Source organism: Ursus arctos, unplaced genomic scaffold (genome assembly GCF_023065955.2).
Source record: "Ursus arctos isolate Adak ecotype North America unplaced genomic scaffold, UrsArc2.0 scaffold_4, whole genome shotgun sequence".
Classification (NCBI taxonomy): Eukaryota; Metazoa; Chordata; class Mammalia; order Carnivora; family Ursidae; genus Ursus; species Ursus arctos.
Genome location: NW_026623056.1, coordinates 67,676,319 through 67,697,534, shown reverse-complemented (window position 1 = coordinate 67,697,534; position 21,216 = coordinate 67,676,319). Strand labels below are relative to the sequence as shown.

The following is a 21,216-nucleotide window of genomic DNA, read 5'->3' as shown; positions in this document are numbered from 1 at the left end:
TAACAACTTATTAAATATCAAAGAGCTGTAGGAAAAAAAAAACCAACAACTGGATCTTGATGAATACATAAAGGACTTCCCAGATGAAAATAAAGCTATGCATTTGGGAGAACTAAGAAATAAATTAGAAACAGGAGAACCAGATCAAGAGACCTGGAGCTACCACTATGCTCTTGGGCTACGAAATTCACATTTCTGTGCCTCAGTTTCCTCTTTTTGAAAGTAAGCTATTGGACTAGATGAATACAAAAACTTGTTGAAGTTCTAATAATATGTGATCAATAGTAGCTCATTCTCACTTTTTCCTTGATATTCTTCTGAGGTCCGGGAGTTGGATGTAAAGTAACAAAAGGAGATACTCGTCTAGTTACATGTCCCTTAACTTGTTACAGGAACAGTGAATTCCTGTGATCCAGCTCCTTATTTTATTGAAGCACAGAGAAGCCAAGTGGCTCGCTCCCATGCACATGGCTAGTCACAAAGCAGAGCATCGCAGTAAAGCAGCCACGTATCTGCAGACCAGGGCTAGTTCTAGCAAACCAGGTCATTTTTTATTTATTTATTGTGTAGATTAAACTATAACTCCTAGATACAAGGGTTGTAATTTTTTCTATGTAATTTCCTACCCCATAGCTCATTGTATGCTAGGACTCTAGGAGGCGCTTAATAAAAATTAATTAATTTGTATACAGGCACTTAAATTTCCTACTGCGCACATTTTTGGGTCAGCTAGAGGGTGTACCCAAAAAGAGAAATAGTCTTATGAACAGTTCTAGAAACTTCTTCCAAATTTCAGAACAAAGGATATTACACAGGAAGTAATCTTTGAGTTGTGTAATCCAGGCAGCTCCCAGTTGACTTCACAGTGTCTCCGCAGTAAAAGACTGACCCCAACATACGGGTAAATGAGCAAAGAGCAGTCTTGGCTCCGCCCACACAGAAGTGGGGAAAGATGGCCATGGAGTTATAACTTCCTTGTGCCATGGAAAATAGAGCCAATGTGGCACATTATTCCAAGACCAGAACTGTAAACATCAAAAATCTACTTGAGAGGAAGCAGAAGGAGCCAGAAACCTGTATTAGAATTCAAGTAGATGATTGGTATTTATATAGTGAGATAAGACTGTTACATAAAGGGCTTTGTTAGACATGCTAAATTACACTGTTCAAATGCCTCTTAATCCTCTAGGCAAGTGCATTTCCCTTCCCCACATTACCTTATGCAATCTTCTCTCCTGTGAATAACCATCATATTTTATTTGTACTTCTCAGATGACATACATTAACCTTTTCCTCCAGATGTTTGGGGTTTTTTTTTAACATTTTATCTATTTACTTATTTATTTATTTGAGAGAGCGAGAGAGCAGGAGTGGGAAAGGGCAAAGGCAAAGGGAGAAGCAGGCTCCCTGCTGAGCAAGGAGCCCCATGCGGCCTCCATGCGACTAGATCCCAGGACCCTGAGATAATGACCTGAGCCAGAGGCAGATGCTTAACTGAGCCACCCAGGCGCCCCCCCTCCAGATGTATGTTTAACCAACTGTTCGGTTCACATACATTTACTGACCATATTAGAGACCAGGTTTGAGATGTGTAAAAATAACTCTGGAGCCCCAAAAGCTCATCCTTTTAGGGGTGGGAGCAGGCACGGGAGCAGACTACTGTTTGCTTTTTAATCATTCATACTAAGCAATGAGCATCACAGAGCAGGCAAAATATCTTATTCTCCTTTGTATCTCCGACAGATTAGGTGCTTAGTAAATGTGTGTCGAATGAATAAATAAATATTTTATAAGTCTTCTGGGAGAATATATTCTGTTTCATTAATTAATTCACTCAATTGCCTATTCATTCAGTGGCCTTTTTAAAAATTCTGCTTAACCTTATTTTAAGTATTGGTCCAGTGTTTGTTTAATTTTAATTTCTATTACTAAAAAAATAATAAAGTTTATAATTATATAAGAATACCTAACATCAACATGGCAATTTTTCCACCAATTGTTTTTTCAATCAATTCATTTGTATAAATGAATTATTTTCAAATTGTCTTTTTAGTTAGTTGTAGTTCCAAGAAAGCATTAAAATAATTCTCTGAAATGAAACTTGTTTGTTTTCATAGGTTGCACTGATTGATTCTAGTTCATGATTCTTTTGGTTTTATTACTGTCCATTGAGTTACTAAATGTTAATTGATCATCATGACCTTACAGATAATCTTTTTAGAGTACGTTTTAAGTCATAAATAAAGAGTAGTCCCTTTTATATAGACGAGAATGGATATACAGCTTTGGGCTTTTAATAATCTCAGCATTTAAAGCCAATTATTTTTGTTTTTACCATGAAAATAACTTTCCCCATTTTTATCCAGTCCCTAGGTATCTTTCTTTTCAAGTGGCTAAAAATTCACAGTAGAAAAACTGGGTACTTATGTTCTGCTTGTCAGAAATGAATTTGATTATAAAAAACTGTATTCTTTTTTTTTTTAATTTTATTTCTTTATTTGACTGAGAGAGACAGCCAGCGAGAGAGGGAACACAAGCAGGGGGAGTGGGAGAGGAAGAAGCAGGCTCCCAGCAGAGGAGCTTGACATGGGGCTCGATCCCAGAACGCCAGGATCACGCCCTGAGCTGAAGGCAAATGCTTAATGACTGAGCCACCCAGGCGCCCCTAAAAACCTGTATTCTAAACATATTTTTTAAATTATAGAATTTCTCCTAATTATAGGAGTAATATATGTTCATTGTAGAAAACTTGGAAAATGCAGAGTATTTAAAGAGGGGAAAAAAGCCACTTAGAGTGGTGTTTGTACTTTTTATACAAATTTATATACTGATTTTTCACTTAATAGTGTATTGTAAGCATTATAAAAATCATTTCTAAAGCCTAAAATTGGTAAATCTTTAGTAATTAAGTGGAGTCAGAAACTATCTGAGGTTTCATTTCAGGGAGTTCATTACAGGCTTTCTTTAAAGTAAACCAAGATATTAATTTTAAAAGATCTCTATTTCCCCTGTTAAAGAAATTATGTGAAATTGATATCAAGTGATCAGGCTTTTTCTATTTGAATACTTGTTAAAGAGGTCATGAGAGAGGAACAGTTTTCTACATCAGAAGAACAAAAAAAGAACAAAGGGAAATTACTTCATGCAAAGTCTATCATGTTACTTTCCAACTTTCTTTTCATTAGTGGGATAAACAGTACACAATTCAGACAGTTAGGTGATCTGGATTTAGTTAGTTTCCATAAGCCTAAGTTTCTCCTGCGTGAAAAGAAGGGATACTTTTGGAAAAAATTTAAATTCCCTTGTAGTGAAATATATGTGGGAAAGAAGATATGTGTGTGTGTTTATGAGGTGTTTAATATATATATGTTCATGTATTTACATCTGTATATGAATAAATAACATATAAATAAGAAAAATAAAAGATATCTATATATTCATATATATCTATATATTCGTATATATTCATATATATCTATATATCTTCATATATATATGAAAGAGAAGGTATATATATACTTCATACAATATATATTATATGTATATGAAAGCGAATAGGCCTATAAACCTGAGAGTGTCTACCTGATACTTATCCTCTATTGGAGAAGCATATTTAATGAATAAATCAAAACCCTGGATTTGGTTGGGCTTAATTTGGCTGTCAATCCTAGACAACTAGTAATTATGCTGGCTTCTAAAAATCTTGTGAGAAAGGACATTGGATTAAAAGTCAGAATACTTGATTCTCATCCTTGCTCTATTATTAATGAATTATCTTTCTCTGGATAAGCCACTTAGCTTCTCTGGTTTTTCTCATTTTTTAAATAGGCTGGTAGACTAGATGTCCAATAAGTTCTATCCCAGCTCATAAAATATGGTTGTAGGACTACTCCAGTTCAATAATTCATTGATGCTATTTTCTAAAAATTATTCTATCATCTTAATAGTCAAGCAAAGTGCCAGCGAGGTATATTTAATCTAACACTTCTAACAAAATTTTTACATTATTTAAGGAATGTGAGCAAAATGAACTAAAGGATATGCACATTTATAAATGAAAGATATAGTATATACATAGTAAAATATACATAGGGAAAATAATTTATATTCACATATAATTGCCATTTTATGGGAGAAAAATTGTAAGTAAACTAAATACAATAATTTTCTTATCTCCTTCTCTCAGTCTCAATCCCTAATTCTATTTTTTACATCATTACATTTTAAAGAAATAGACTTTATCAAATCAAGTCCCCATCCATTTATTCATTCATTCATTTTGTATCATTACTTCAAATAATTCGTATGGAGTACCAACTATCAACAATGTTATAGGTACTAAGGGTACTGCATGGTACATACATATGGAAGGTTAATGGTTTCTGTCTTCGTTCAGTTTAGAGTCTATGGGGAAAGAAGACATTTAACACAAAAATATAAATCTGAGATTGTGGTGAAAGCCAAGAAGGTAAAAGAATGGGGACCTAATTTGGACTTGGGAGTCAGGAAAGATCTCTGAAAAAATGACATTTAGGATGAAGCTCCAGGGGTCAGTAGGAATTAACCAGTCCAAGAGAATGAGAATAAGCATTCTAGGCAGAGAGCAGCATACATAAAAACACTGAGAAAAAAAGTGCTCTGGAGATTGGGAATCTAAAAGTCTTCACCTTGTGAATATGAAGGGAATCTGGAGGCATAGGTCTTATAGACCCAGTCTCGTGTTTGGGATTTTATTTAAAGAACACGGAAATTTTGCAGTAATTTAAGCAAGATAGTAATATCATCAGATTTACATCTTTCAAAGAGAACTCTTAACATTATATTGTGAATCAACTGAAGAAAGGCAAAAGTAAAAAGAAAACCAGTTAGAGACTTGGCAGTCGTTTCCATGAGAGAAGATTAAACTAGGGTGGTAACAATGGAAGTAGTGAACAAGAAACAGATTCAAGATAGATTTCGGGGGATAGACCAAACTCAGTAATGGAATAGACCAAATTTAGTAATGGAATAAATATAAGTAGACAAAGGAGAGGTAAGTGGCAAAGGTGATAATCTGATTTATGGAATGTCCATGAGGGTGGATGAAGATGGCATTCACTGGGTGGAAGAAGACCAGATGAGAATCATGTTTGGGGGTGTAGAGGTCAGTCTTGATAGTGCTTATGAGTCATTTTAGGTAGACAGTTGCATATATAAGTCTGAAGCTCTGATGAAAACCCTGGATAAATTGGGAATCATCAGCATGTAAGTGGCATTAAAAGGGGTGTGTGTGTGTGTGTGTGTGTGTGTGTGTGTGTGTGAAAAGCATGCTGGTAATATTAGATGAGGGCCCAGAGCTAGCTGTAAAGGAATTTAAGCATTTGGTTTTGAGAGAAAAGGAGTCATCAGCATATAGGAGTTAGAGAAAGAAGGGCTAGAAAGGGTGAAAGGAAAACAAGAAAACATGGTGTCACAGAAGCCAAGAAAAGAAATGGTTTCCTGCAGGTCATAATGGTCAGTATTCCTTTGTATCAAGCAGTAATGGAGTTTGAAAATGATTTATTGGAAAACAAAAATAATCTAAATGGAATAGTAGAGGCAAAAGCTGATTGACAAGTACATGAGGGGAGTTGAAAGGATGAGAAATTAGAGGAATTAAAGGAAGCATATACAGCTAACTTTTCTGAGAAGAATGCCCAGGAAAGGGAACAGAAAGAGTGATAAATAAAATATGGTGAATTAAAGATGGATAAGATCAGAGCATATTTGAATGCTTTTGGGAAAAGTCCTTTAAAAAGTAAGGTGATCAAAATTCAATAAAGGGGGAAGAAGAATAAAAATGGAAACCAAATGTGACACTCCCCTGATTAGAACAAATATATGTTCCTTAGCTCGTTCTACAAAAGCAGCCTTTAGGGCCCCTCGTCTGGTTTCTGGCTGATCTTACAGCGCTCTTCCCTCTGTTCTCTTCTTTGGGCATGCTAAGAATTCTTCCAGGACCTTCAGTTTTAGAACCTTCGCACAAGCCCTACCCTCACAGGAATTCTTTTTCCCTTGCTATTCGCTGAGCTGACCCTTCTCTGTCATTCAAATCTTAGTCCCAGAAATGTCCTCCCTGACCATCCACTGAATTCAAAACCATCTCCAAATCTTCACGTCTGGTTCCTTCTTGTAATTCAGGCCTTATTTTCCCTATCCTTAGTGAAATCACTCCCTCCCCATTACCCAATATAAATTAGTTACCCTCTGCCGTCCACACTCAGTCATGCTTTTAATTGTTAGCGTAGCAGATGTCACGTGTTCTTGTTTATGTGTGTGTTTATATGTTTATGGTATGTCACTTCCCTCTAGCATGTAGACTGTATGAAAGCAGGGGTTTCACTTTACTTGTTCAATGCCATATCCTCAGAATGTGTGATCATGCTTGGCATACAGTAGGGTGCTCAATAAAAGTTTGTTGATTGGTTGAATGGTGAGTTCAGTTTATGAGACAGTCTTCTTAGAAAACATCTAGAAATTTAAAGGCACATTATTACAAGTTTTAATCAAATTCAGGACAAATATACAGGTAACAGATTAGAGGACTGTAGTGAATAACATTGTAATTTTGAAAATATTCTAAAGGATTTCTTTTTAATAGATAATCTTAATGATTCTAGTATCTCTTATGATAATATTTATTCTAACTTTCATCCCTCAGGTATGTACTACCCAATAGCAAGAGAAGGCTTTTTGAAAGTATTTTGCTATTAGAAAGTAGTCAGTCTAGGGTGCCTGGGTGGCTCAGTCGGTTAAGTGTCTGCCTTCGGCTCAGGTCACGATCCCAGGGTCCCGGGATCAAGCCCGCCATTAGGCTCCATGCTCAGTGGGGAGCCTGCTTCTCCCTCTCCCTCTGCCCCTCCTCCCCACTTGTGTTCTCCCTCTCTCTCTCCCTTATATAAATGAAATCTTTTAAAGAAAATAGTCTAGTGTAAAAAATTTACTATGGATAATGCATTTGGTGGATAAAACGTGTATGAACTCAAGAGTTTATTTACATTCAGCAAACATTTATCAAGCCGTGTACTATCCTAGACATACGGGATTCAAAAATGAATAAAATGCAATAGATTGATCTCTATTAACTCAAATATCCGTGAGTGATTAAAGATACAAAAGTTAACGAGACTGTGCTTTGAAAAGACTATAATACAGTTTGAACAAAATAATGAGAGGTCAGTTTGTTTTAACTCCTCTGGGCCATGAGCTCTCACTAATATGAATTTAGACACCATACAAATGCTTTCACTCCTCCTAGGGGCAAATCATTAATATGAAAAATCAGTTACCCTGGTATATAACACCTTTCCCCACATCAAGTGAAAGTCATTTTCACAAAGAAGGGGGAGGGAGAAGGCTATTTTTGATGCCAGTGTTTCAGTGGAGCAATTAAGCATTGGCTGTAATAGGAGGAGGTTGCCATATGAAAAGAAGTACAACAAAGAAAATTATCGTGCTCAGTGGTTGTGCAATGTCAGCTTATTATTTCTGGAAGGGCCTCAAGATTAGAAAATGACTCGTCTTGAGTTACAGGGTCTGTAAAGCCAAGTAACTCAGAAAATACTGAAAAGGAATACAGGAGAAAATAATACAAAAATAAATAGCAATAGAAATTGTGTTGAGCTGAGCATGACCTTTGGAAAGAGAGGGAAGATTTTTGCATATCTAAGAAAATCTCATCACAGGCCTCCCTGAAAGATTAAAATGATTTCAATATTTTCCCATTTATTTAATGCAAACAGGTATGGCTTCCTCTGACAAAACGTCACATTTCCTACTTAGGTGCTGTTATGCAGAGACAGAACATCAAGTTTATATTGGTTGCTCAAAGTCATTCTTAAAGACCAAGAATAAGTGCTGAAAATAATGATTGGAAATGTTTGTGTGCCAGAGATCCTTTTCTTGCAAATATTTCTTTGGGCTTAGTTTCTCTCAAAGGATTGGAAAGCACTATTATCAACATATCTTATTCAAACATTAATGAGGAAACAGGTCATTCACCTTTTGAAAACTGCAGTATCTATTTAGATGTCATTTATCAGCTGTTCAATGGAAAGAATGAGGCAAAAGCAGAGGGAGAAATCTTTCTGCGTCCAGAGATTTCTGGATGAAAAAGAAGTATTCCTCTATGTATTACTTCATATCTAGCTAACAGCACAGAATACAACTATTTTACCAATTAGTATTAAATTTAGCACGTAAAATATTAATTTCCAAAATATTTTGAAATTGTTAAGAGAAAGCTATCCTAAACATAAGTAAAAGCAGTGTATAAATACAGATTTGCTAACATTAAACTAGTGGGAAGCATTTCTGTATCTTTCAAAGAAATTTCAAGTCATTAAGCAGTATTAATTCTTCTATCCAAATTTTTTGCTATAATAAACCAGTGAAACTTATATACTAACTAAAGCATAATACAGAATGCCGTGGCTGTTTTGTTTTTTTGCTCAGTGTCTATCTTCTAAAATTCAAAAGGCTATATATATAAAGAAAAGTAGATTATTTGAAAACATTTCATACTTGAAATAAAATACTGTTTAATCAGAAAATTCCACAAGGAAAAGTGAAGAAAATCTGAATTTTGCCTTTTTGTGTGTACATGCCGTCAGTCTGTACCAACACAAGAAGCCACTTTAAACCTCTTGTTCCTTCTTTGTTATCCTGCAAAGACCTTGTTCCTTTTCACTATTTCACACTGAGCACGAGCGACTCATTCATAGATGGCTCCAGATTCAATCCATTCTACTGCATGTTGAAGTTAAAAAAAAAAAAAAAAAAAAAAAGGTAAAAAACACCCTGCTTTAGTATGACTGGCCAGTTGTAATATATTTTACAAGTTTGCGACCAAAAAATGGTGTACTTTCAAGTTACTGCTTAAAATTGTCCCAGGCTACAGGTTTTAAGGTCACATTATTAATTTTCCCACATTTATGATCTCGACACATTTTACATTGAATCTTTTGTGAAGAAGAATTTGTCTTTACCTTGAGCTGTGTTTGTGCTAGGCTGTAAAATCAGGTGGTGACCCAGTGGAATCAATGGGGACATTAAAGAGACTACAGAAACTGGTCCGGACCAAGAGAGCCAGGGTGCCAAGTCTGAATGAGATGAAACCTACATTCATTAATCTCCGTAAGTAAACAGTCAAAATGCTGCTGAAAGTTCTTTGAGAAAGAACTGGGGTAGTCTATATGAAATGAAGGCCATTTTGATAAGGCTGTAAAATAATCATGAAACGTTGAGGGTTTTTAAATTACCAATTTATTTGTGAAACAGATGTTGTTACCCTATTCCTACCCTGTTCCCTTTCTATACCCCGTATCTCCTTCCCTTCAAGACCAGACTCAGGGATAGAGTGATAAAAAGAGATAGTAAGGGTCAGCACTGTCCACTATGTCCACCCTTGATTTGGCCACAGAAAACAATATCTTTCAGTTTTGACATGAGTGCAGCAAAATGGCATGCCATGCAACTTAGATGTTCATTTATTTATTCACAATTACATGCTCTTGATCATAATCCTTGGTTTACACCAGTTAAACATTTGAACTAAAAGAGATTCAGTGATATGGTACAATTTACTATGGGTAATACATATTTCTATTTTCTGTAACTGTTTTATATATTACGAGAAATTTCATCAGACCCTTCACCACATGTAAATATATACCTCACTAATCAACTTTTTGGTATTAAAGGTATACCTTCTTTTTGTTGTTTTCTCAGTCTTGATCTTCCTTTTCCAAAGTATTTCACTGTGAGAAACACTATATGCATAAATCTTTTTATAGACTGATATGAGAAAAAAAATTAGAATACCAATAGGATTTCAGCCCATGTCCACTGAGATTTCATTTTTTTATAAAGAGGAATATTTCATTTACTTTCTTATGATGTTCTTTATACACATTATCTCAAAAAATTAAAAAAATATTTAAGAATATAAACACACTATATCATGTTTACATAATGTGTGTATAAACACACTATATCATGTTTATATGATGTGATTTTCTTAATTTGTAATTTTTCTCAAATATCTTTCTGTATATTATTTGCATGTGGCTTTCATCATTGTAGTCAAACTGAATTTAATCATTATATATAGCTTCAAAATATTTTAGATAAATCTGTCTTTATAAAACAAATCGCTTATACAAAAGATGACTCTTTAAAGAATTACAATTATAAATTATTTTGTGAAATTAAATGACTTCCTGTTTTATCCTTTGGGATTCACTCATTTCTACTATAGAAAAGGAAATATAATATTCATAATTTCTACATGTACAAAATTATTAGACAGACTTCTCATTTTTCTTTGTCATTCAGAAGATGAAGACGAAACCTTGATTTCCTGTATGAAATTAGCCAAATGCCAAGAAAAGAAAATTGGTAATGTTAGCACAAGAGGAAAGGAAGAAATGGAGATTGGAGTAGATTCTATTTCTGCATCACTGGCTAGATCCAGCACTTCAACTGGATGTAATTCGGGAGAAATTTTCTCCCACCATGAAGGTGAAGTTCGGATGTGGAACAGCTGGAAACCTTTTCCAGAAAACCCTCTCTGGACGTGTGTTGACTTCCAAATTGCCCGAATTGGACCCTGGAACAACTGTTCCCGCTGCACTCACCACCCACAGCTTAAGTCTTCTTATCCAGATATGGATCTCCCACATTCTTGGGTAAGTTTGTAAGCTAAAGAAATGTATCGTCTCATCCGGGTGTTTGTACTGGCAGGAAAGAAACAGATAACAAAAGTGCTAATCAGTCAAATTTATCAGTGTCAGGAAAGTTACTAGAACTAGAGTTGTGTTTCCGAAAAGCAATGCAGCTCTTGTGACTTTTGCTATCATGTTACTATTGTAACATGTACATAGTATTGTGTATGTACCTTGTGTTCAAACTACTGCATGGTATTTTTTAGACTATTCTTTTTTTTTTTTTTTTGGTCGAAGGAAGACTTTGGATGTTGATTCAGATCAAGATGTGGATTGAATTGTCTAAATCATTGCTGTGGTCATGAAGTTTCACTGACAAATAATAGCTAAATTAAATGAGCATTTTCTATGTACCTGTCATTCCTCTCAGCACTTTGTTATTTTATTTAAATCTCACAACAACCCTGTAAGGTAGGGAAAGTTATTCTAATGCTGATTCCCCCATTTTACAATTGAGAAAAATGAGGCACAAAAAAGTTAGCAACAGGTACAATGTCACAAAGCTGAGAAAAAGTGGAGCCAAGATCTAGAACTAGACAGTCTTATGCTAAGGATCCCGCTTTGAGCTAATACATTGTAGTGTTTCCCATACACTAAATAGGCCCCGAGGCTATATGGCACAAGAGAGAGTATGGACTCTGGAGTTACACAAAATTGGGATTTGAATCCAAGCTCTGCTACTTGTTTGGCTTGGGCAAATTAATTTAAAACTTTTTATCTTAATTTTCTCAATTGTGAAATGGAAACAGTAATATTCATGAGGTAATTGAGAAACCAAAACTAAATAACACAAATATCTGAGGACTTAAGAGTAATTTTTTTTTCACCTTGACTGTAGTTTACTTAAAGCATATATTTTGTACCTTTATTTCTCTACAGTTCATGGTCGTTTGTGCTTATAGTGAATGAATGGAACAACTTTGTGTTTCCAGGATCCCTACTCTATACCATTTTGCTCTAAGAATCTGTCTCTCACTAGACAGAGGTTATATTTCATGGTGCATTAGAGCTCTCTGAAGAGGCTTGGAGTCCTTTTCACCTTTCAAGACTTGTGTATTAAGTTAGGTCTTTGCAGACCAGAGCTAAAGTAATCTGTGTTCAAAGTACCACATTAAATATTGCAGGTGTTTAGTAGCAGACTTGGAACTGATAAAACCGTCCAACATCAATTATTTTTAGGAACATCTCTGCCACTTCCTTAGTCTTCATCCTCTCTTTTGGGGCCACTGGGCTTTGCAGCCTTCTTCCTGGAGTACTTTCTTAGCAACTGGTGATATAATTAGGAACTACTTCTGAAGACTCCCCTTGACAGCTTCAGAATCAGGATCAAGAATAATGACTACTTGGCAAGTAGCAAAGCTGGTGTATAAGAATCTAAATTCACATATTTAGAGCTTCTTTCAAGAGTAAAATCTGGAGTCCTTAACTTGGCAGTTCTAGATTTTAACAGTCTGACCTCAGTCTAACTGTTCAGCATTGTCTACAACTTCTTCCTTGTGCATTTCCTGTGCTTGACTGCCGAATTCAATGATTGCTTATTCCTAATGACTGTCTTGTACTTTCCTGCCTATCTTTGTGTTTACGTATTGGCCTCTGCCTAGCATGTGATTCTCCCCTTTAACCATCACCCTAGCCGTGAAGACTCAGATTACTTTGTTGTCCTTTAGAAAGACTTCCTGGGTCATGCCAGATAGAAGTAATCACTCCTTCTTTTGAATTTCTAGAGAACTTAAGGGCATTATTCTTTCATTACTTATTTATCAACCCATATTGGCATCACTGTATACCAGTTTGCAGTATTAAGCACTGGGGATACAGAGCCAAACAATACATACCCTGCCCCTGTCTTCATGAAGCTTACCACACTCTACCTTAGAGTGGGATTAGTTGAGCATTTGTTTATTTGATATAAGTAATTTATCTTTGTATCCTCCATAGTCCCTAGGATATTATGTGTCCTTGATTAATATTTGAGTGGCGTTTGCTAACTAAATGAATGGAGTTTGAGAAACCAGTGGATTTTGTTTCCATATCTACATAAAATATTTGTTCTCATTCTTCTAAACGTTCTTATATTAATCCAACTATACAAAAACTCAGTTATTGTGTATGTGTGTCTGTGAACGTGTGTCTAGATTTAATTATATATACATCGTAATGTCTTTCTTTTCTTTTGGTGGTGGTTTTGTCTATTTTAGTACATAACTAAATGATTAAGTAAATGAGTTTTATCTGCAGAAGGTCAAACATATCTACAGAATACTCAGAATTTCAGATGATAATGTTCAGCATTTGTGACAGGAAAACCTCACCGGATTTGGAGAGAAAGTTCAAGAACATGCTAGAGTTAAATTGGTTTGGTAAACTTAATGAGACCACTTACACTTGGGGATTTGAAACAGAATGAAAGAAGTTGGATGAGTGCAAATTATTATTTTTATATTCTACACATATATTCTATAATAATACCAAGTGAAAAATACCCAGTTTCATTTTAGCAGAGCTGGTATTTTTTCTGTAGTAATTGCAGGGTTATTATTTGGGTTATACTTTAACTTTCATTCTATAGAACGTACAGAAGGCAAATGGTGTTGAGGGAAAAGTTGTGCTTCTGAAATGAGTGTTACTTACCATCAATGACAGGTAGTCAGAGGTGACATTTTTGCAATTTTAAAGGGTAAAAGTGTGACCAGATTTTTTTTAAATGTACCAACATATGCAGATATGCTGGAGCTGAGCCAAAACCCCACATTTGAGGGAAAATGAAACCAATCCACAAAGATACTAGTTTCTCCTTGACTTCAGAAATTTCAGCAACACTAGATTCCAGTGCCTTTGATCTTGTTTTCAAGGCAGAGTTTTCAGGTGGCCTGAAACTGACTTGTCTTCCAGAAAGTTCTTATTCACCCTAGACTCACTCCCTGATAATCCCACTGCAGGCTCATACTCTCAAAGCTCGTTCTGATAGAACTGGGTTTAACACCAATTCTGACCTCACCAGCACAGTGAGAGTAGGCAAACTCCTCACCCTCTTTAACCTACTAATTCCAATTCTGGACACTGCTATCAGACCTTGCTCATCCCTTCTCTTCTAAGTGACTTTGTGTACTGAAAACACCCACAAGGTTATTGGCATCTACCATGTCGGGCTGTTGGGAAGGTGAGAGGAAATGGTGTCAGGACTCAGGTGATAGTAGGTGATATTCATACCAAAACCAAATCCAGAGGCTTGCGCTAGGCTTGGAAAGAAGCAACATTTTATTCAGTGGAGATACCATAAACAAACTGAAATCAGACAAGGCAATGTATTATTTGTGAAGGACTGTTCACAGAAGTCAACAGGAGGAGGATGAGACACACACTGATATTTAACGTGCAGTTTAGTTGTTTGCAGGGTCTATGGGATCTGGAGTGTGGGGAAAAGATAAGTGATTATGGAACTGATATACACTGAGAAAGGTAAAGACCAGATTTATGAAAGTATATACTCCACAAGAGAAGTGTGAAAGGAAAAACTACTTAAGGATGCAGAGGTTTTTTTCCATATCTGAGATGAGTGGTGTAGAAAGGGGATTTCAGATGCTTTTAAGAAAGGTAATAGTGGAGGTAACCAAATTTGAAGCCAAGTGTTTACAATCAGTTTACAAGAAGAGTAATTGAAGGGTACTTACAATGAAGCTCTGCATGCTAAGAGCTTGAAACATCCTAACAAAAGAGGAAAGTGAGTCAGAAGAGACTTGGTTGGGAAGAAGGGCAAGAAAGAATAAAATGTGTATATTGCAAAGGAGATGAGACCTTCCTTTAATATAGTGTTATTATAATAGCGAACATACTTTTCAAAACGTGGGATAATTTTTCAGATTTATAAGGAGGATAAACAACTTATTTTTCATAATATAAAGAAATGGAGGTAATCTTGACACGAAAAGGGGGAGCAAATATCCATTTCTCCCTTCATATATCTAAAATATTTTATAAAAATAGTGTGATACATTTAATAAGTGAGAATAGCAAAAGCTCTTTCAGGAAGAAGGAAAGTCAAAGGCCTGAAATAACAGAACAGAGACCCAAGTACAGGGTAATTCAAATACAATGTGGATAGAAAAGTAATAATGAGAATTAGATAAAAATCAAAGAAAAACCAGTGAAGTTTATATACAGAACCTCAAGGTGAGAAATAAACAGAGCTCTACTTAAAGCATCTTCGAGTACCTAAGAAGAGGATGAGAAGAGTGGAGCGCTGAAGGTCTGTTGGAGTACTATGCGAACTTGTCACAACTGCGCCAGAAGAGAAAGCGTGGATAATGGAAAATTTCTAGAGGGAACTGTTTCAGTGAGAGGAACAGGATGTTGCTCAAGCTCACCAAGAAATAAAGGAACAAAATATATTACAATTCACCTTTCAATTCAAATGGGGAGTAATGGATACTCTAGTTATTGACATGGGAAAATGCTCTTGGGACCCACAGACCCACTGCTAAATGGTATAAGAGTTTTTATGCTGACCAAGAAAACTACTGATCTATGGGAAAGAAGTGACCAAAGCAGGATAAGCTATTTGTGGGCCTCTTCTTTCTCTCTCTATTCTCCACCTTGGCAATCTCTGCCAGTCTCTCTGACCCTGGTCTGCTTCCTTCAATCAACATGACATGTCATTACCAGATTAATCTACCAGATTAATTTACTTGACTAATTCACCTGATTAATGATTCCGAAGCTCAAATCTAACGGTACTGGTCCTCTCACAAACCTTTAAATATCTCCCAACACCGACAGGGTCAAATGCAAACTCATTCACCTAATCTGCCCTCTTAACTAGCTCCCCACAAGTCTCTTTCACACACACACACACACACACACACACACACACACACACACACACACTGTTGTTGGCAAGGTGATACCAAACAGAGTGATTTTTCTCCCTCTTTATACTGTTTCCTCATTTAGTCCTTCCTTCCTTCTCTACCTATTTGATGAATAGTATGGAAATTTAAAAGTGTAGATGGATAAGTAAGAATCCATGATGTACACTTGGAAGAAAAAATATATATATATGAAAAAGAATGAAGATTGAGAGGACCAGTAAAAAGCGGGTAAGAAAACACATGGTTTAGAAAGAAAGAACATGTTAATTTCATAGATTCCACCACTTTCTTTGTACATTAGTGATGTTAGACTTCTACCAAAAAGCCTCTCTGGTCCCACTGAATAAGACATTCTAAGAAGACTGCTCACATATCCACCCAGAGGGAGGCAGGCTATGAACCATCCATGCATAATTTCTCATAGTTTCATGCCCTTGTGTTCAACTGTGACAGCAAAAACCATTTGTTAGAACAGCTCTAAACTTTTATCTGCTGATATTGGAATTATGGTAGTATGGAAAGAGAATAGATTTGGACAACTCGTGAAAAGGAAAGCAGAGTAAATGATAATCTAGACTGAGAAAATGAAAAGGAAAAATGGAAAATGTGATACAAAAAATACCAAAAGATGTCTATACTTACTACATGCTGCACTGAAATTGATGAACTTGAGAACTGAGATTCTAAAAATAATTTTAAAAGCATAAATGAACAAGAACGAATAATGAATTATGAATATTTTACATGACAAAATTTTAACTACAACCAGTATAATCTTTGGTGGAAGGAGAATTAACATTTACCCAAGAGAAAAGTTTGAAAAATAGGAGATGCTGCAACAGCTTATTGATTCCTTCATTCATCCACTCATTCACTCGTGAGCAAATTCATGTTAAGTGCCTCCCAAGCCACTTAGTGTATGAATGTACAAGTTTAGAAGTGTGTATGTGGGGGGATGGCCAGCCTAATCTTTCATATTTATTTTTTTTTAAGATTTTTATTTATTTATTTAACAGAGATAGAGACAGCCAGCAAGAGAGGGAACACAAGCAGGGGGAGTGGGAGAGGAAGAAGCAGGCTCATAGCCGAGGAGCCTGATGTGGGGCTCGATCCCATAACGCCGGGATCACGCCCTGAGCCGAAGGCAGACGCTTAATGACTGCGCCACCCAGGTGCCCCTCTTTCATATTTATAATGAGAGTTTATGGGTTAAGAGGACAAATCAAAAAGGAAGGGAACAAATAATCACAATCCTTGGTATAAAAATTCACTAGGATGGCAAACACATTGCAGTACTTATATATAAAATAATCCTGGAAAAGATCTTGCAAGACATACAAATTTTACATTTAAAAAAAAAGAGCTTATAGGGGTGCCTGGGTGGCACAGCGGTTAAGCGTCTGCCTTCGGCCCAGGGCGTGATCCCGACGTTATGGGATCGAGCCCCACATCAGGCTCCTCGGCTATGAGCCTGCTTCTTCCTCTCCCACTCCCCCTGCTTGTGTTCCCTCTCTTGCTGGCTGTCTCTATCTCTGTCAAATAAATAAAATCTTTTAAAAAAAAAAAAGAGCTTATAGAAGAAACAAATTATGGGAGATTGTAAAAGTACGAGGTATCAGATTTATGGAACTTTTTTCGATTGAGTTTGAGGAAAGTAAGTTGTAAATGTACGTAAAATTCTTAAATATCATTTCTAATAAAATTGAGTATAATAAGAATAAATATAAAATGAGAAAATGTAATTGCTCTGTAAGTGTAAAGTATTATTCTCCAAGTCCAGGATAACTAGAGATACTATTAAATTAGACTTTTGAGGCAGAACAATGAACAATGAAAACCAGTCTGATCATTGGGTTCGTGTGTGGCTTTTCGCAGTTATACAAACCGCATGCATATCAGTGAGAATATCAGACCTGTGATCCAGTTCTAAAGCTGTTAGAGACCAAGAATCCTTCTCCTTCATGAGTGGCCTTACAGTTTTGCCACACTTTTCCCTTGGTTTTGTTTTGTTTTGTTAGTCTGTGCTTGTTTACTGAAATGCATCGAATTCGGGAGAATGTTGAATTGGCACTTCCCACAATAAAACCTTTCTAGAATCATCATGAATTATTTGTCATGTAGAGTAGTTCTTTTGATAACGAAATAGGATCCATGATAATCAGTTATAACTACATTTTGGTTTCCATAAGAAAGTTGAAATTTGTTTCACTGGATCCTCAAATGGAAGGACAAAGAGCATCAGTCTGAACAGGGGTCCAGTTATGCTTATTGACCATGGGAGACCCACATCTCCTTCTTCATTAGAACCTAACTCCTGTATGGTTCAAAAGAATATAAAGAAATCACTAAAGCTGGACATCAACCTTTGGGAGTAGAGAAGACTGAATATTAGAACGCCACATATAATGAGCCTTAGAAAACACTCCAAGTGTTGGTAGATTTTCTTTTGTGGCAGAGAAACAAGCTCAGAATTCAAATTGTTAAGCAAGCTAAAGACAAAAGTCATATTTTGAGCGTGCAGTGTGGTGTGTTGGAGGCCACGTTACACATCAAAGGAACACAGGTTGAAGCCAGGAGCGTCATATGGGAGTTCAACTCTGCCACTTACTAGAATCACTGTGGGTCAGGTTGCTTAATCTCCATGGTCTTCTGCCCCCTCATTTTTAGAATAAAAGAGAGCTATCTATTATTTTTAAGGTCCTATTTTATCTTTATTTTTACGTTCAATGTTTGGGGCTATGAGGACACACTGAGGATGATGAATTCTATGTACATAAAGGTTAGTGTATAAAGATTTTCTCTCAGCTTTTTAAAAGCAGCTCTTTTTTCACTTTTCGGATGACCGTTGGTGACCTTATTTCTATCATTTTTTTCCCCTAAGCTATTTTAGGTTTGGGTTTGTTTTCTTTTCCCTAACCATGCTTCCTCTGTCCCAGCTACTTCCTCTCTCTCTTCCTCATGTTCTGAACCAGGAACTCTATGTGAATATAAACTTCACTTGGGATATAGCCAACTTCTCCTGGCCATGCAAACTTCTTCATGAACCAAAATGTCTACATTTCCATTCTCAGAAGAACATTTTGAATGTCATTTCAGAGGAATGAATTTTGCTTTAAAAAACGGGTGGGTGAAGTTGAAGTAAGATTGTAAAGAGGGGAGCAGAAGAGCCAGGGCTATGCAGATAAAGGAGTGCTGGGTTGGAATGAGACGTCCTCTTTGCCACTCACCACATACACACGTGCCCTAGGTGCCACCTTGAGTGGTTCAGGCCTTTGAGATCTTGTTCTGACCAGGCAGGCACATCGATATAATGACGATCGTGGCTTCCATTGACTTAGCACTTGACCATGTCTCAGGTGCTTTTATATATGCGACTTCATGTCATGATTCATTAAGGTGGTGTTATACCCCCCATATTTATGGTAAAAACCTGAAGCTCAAAGAGGTTAAATAATTCATGCAATGTAATAGTAGGTGGCAGAGCTGCATTTTAAGTCCGATCTACAAGAGTCCAAAGTTTTCCTGCAAAGATCATGACTCTGTACCGTTTGAGACTAGGCTGGTAACTTATCTAGACATTAGTTCCTACCTTGCAGTGTAAAATGAAATGATCCATGTGAAAGCATCAATTCAAGGTAGGGGCTTAATAGCTTAATAAATAGAGTCCCTGCCTTCAAGGTACAATATAACTTATCTCATATTTTGTCTTATACTAGCTCTGTGAATTAGGCAAAACATTACTGCCATTTTACACATGGAGTAATTGAGGCACAAGATCGATTAAGTGAGTTACCTGAGGTCTCACAGCAGGTGATGGCAGATACTGAACATCAGCCTCTGAACTCTTAGTCCAGACTTTCTCTATCAGTAAGTTGTCTTTAAGTTTTGTTTTTGTTCTTTGTTTTTCAGCATAAAAATAAACAGTACAGGGTAGAAATTCCTTATGTGTTGGAGCCAAATAAGCCTGGTCTTGGATTGTGGCCTCACTGCTTACTGTGTGACTAAGCCACTTGACTTCTCTGAGTTTCAGTTTCTTATCTATTAAATAGACATAATGAAGATTTCTTTGTGGAGTTCTTGTGAGAATTGGATGTAAAGTGTTTCACTGTACCTGATACTCAGTTGGAACTCAATGAAGAAGAGCTACTATTCTTTAGTGACAATTATTACTATTTAGTTATAATGTATAATTATGTGTTTATAATTATTTATCCTTCACTCAATGAACACAGCATAATGTCTATGATGTCAGGTATTGCCCTGGCCTGTGGGGCCGAAAAGATGGCTGAGACACATATTTGGCATTAGAGTCTCACCATCAGTAATTCTCTGTGATATCATATCATATGAAATAATGTTGTATTAAAGGTACATTACTAGTTTTCACTTATTTTTAAGATTTTTTACATAATTTGCTTGATTTTCTCCCTGGAGATAAGAAAGCCAGAACTGCCTAGTTCAGATGTACGCAGTAGGGTGAAACTCTGCTTTTAGCTGCCTGGGGCTGCCCTAGTGACGACACCATGCAGACAAAAAGAAGGTGTGGGGGCACCTGGGTGACTCAGTCAGTTAAGCATCTGACTTCGACTCAGGTCATGATCTCAGGGTCCTGGGATTGAGCCCCACGTCCTTGGGCTCTTCAGTCAATGGGGAGTCTGCTTGTCCCTCTGCCCCCCTCCACCCCTGCTCATACTCTCTCTCTCTCAAATAAATAAATAAAATCTTAAAAAAAAAAAAAAAGGTGGGGCTGGGGATGTATGTGCTGTGCTTACCATTGCCCATTTCTGACTTCCCAAATTATCGCCATATTAGCAGCATGTTACTTACATAAAATTATTTTAGCTTCTAAAGGCTCCTTTCGTATATTTACCATAGCCATATCACATATGCACTTCACGATATTTTATTTCAGAGTCAGAATACAATTCTCAGACATAACTCATCTTTTTAAGAAGAGAATGAAAAATGAAGGAAAGAAATTCATGCTCCCTCCCCTTCCTAGGAAGTTGTAAAGCAACTGGTTGAATTCACTCTAAAAACCCATATGAATATTCAGTGTAAGATCTTTATGCATCTCATGGTTCCTAGCTATTAAATACAACTGTACTGATAAATAGTTGGATTAGAAATATGGCCTTATTGCTGGTCACCTTAAGCCCAAGCCGAACTGAAGCCCACATCTCATTCATAGAAAGGGATTTTTAGCCAAGGCACAAAATGGATTAAGTTCAAGAAGTCATTTATTCACTCGTGGAACAATTTGTTTTTGGAATATTTACATTAAGTAGGATCAAATTTCGGGCGGAAGCAGGCACTGTGAACCTCATAGTCCAATGAGAGACAAAAATAGAAATAATCACACAAATAAACACGAAATGAAAGCTTTGATAAGAGCTATGAGAGCTCTGTGGGTCGGTGAAGGCCTACAATAAACAGATTTGATCTAGTCAAGGAGTCGGGAAAAACTTCCTGGGGTAATGATGATTGAACCCAAATCTGAGGAAAGCAGTCAAGTTAATTAGCCGAAGCTAGGGAGGATGCGACATAGGTCAGGATAACTGGGGGAGAGCGCGGAGACATGTACAAGGTAAGTCTGAGGAAGGAGT

At 36.5% G+C, this 21,216-nt stretch overlaps 1 protein-coding gene across 1 annotated transcript in view; it reads left to right on the top strand.

Moving 5' to 3' along the window:
• SAMSN1 (SAM domain, SH3 domain and nuclear localization signals 1) overlaps positions 1 to 21,216 on the top strand; it is a 130,387-nt gene that overhangs the window by 38,871 nt on the left and 70,300 nt on the right. Inside the window, exons 6-7 of the mRNA XM_057306598.1 lie at positions 9,027 to 9,153; positions 10,354 to 10,706. Coding sequence (XP_057162581.1) covers positions 9,027 to 9,153; positions 10,354 to 10,706 — 480 coding nt within the window. The remainder of the gene's footprint in view (positions 1 to 9,026; positions 9,154 to 10,353; positions 10,707 to 21,216) is intronic.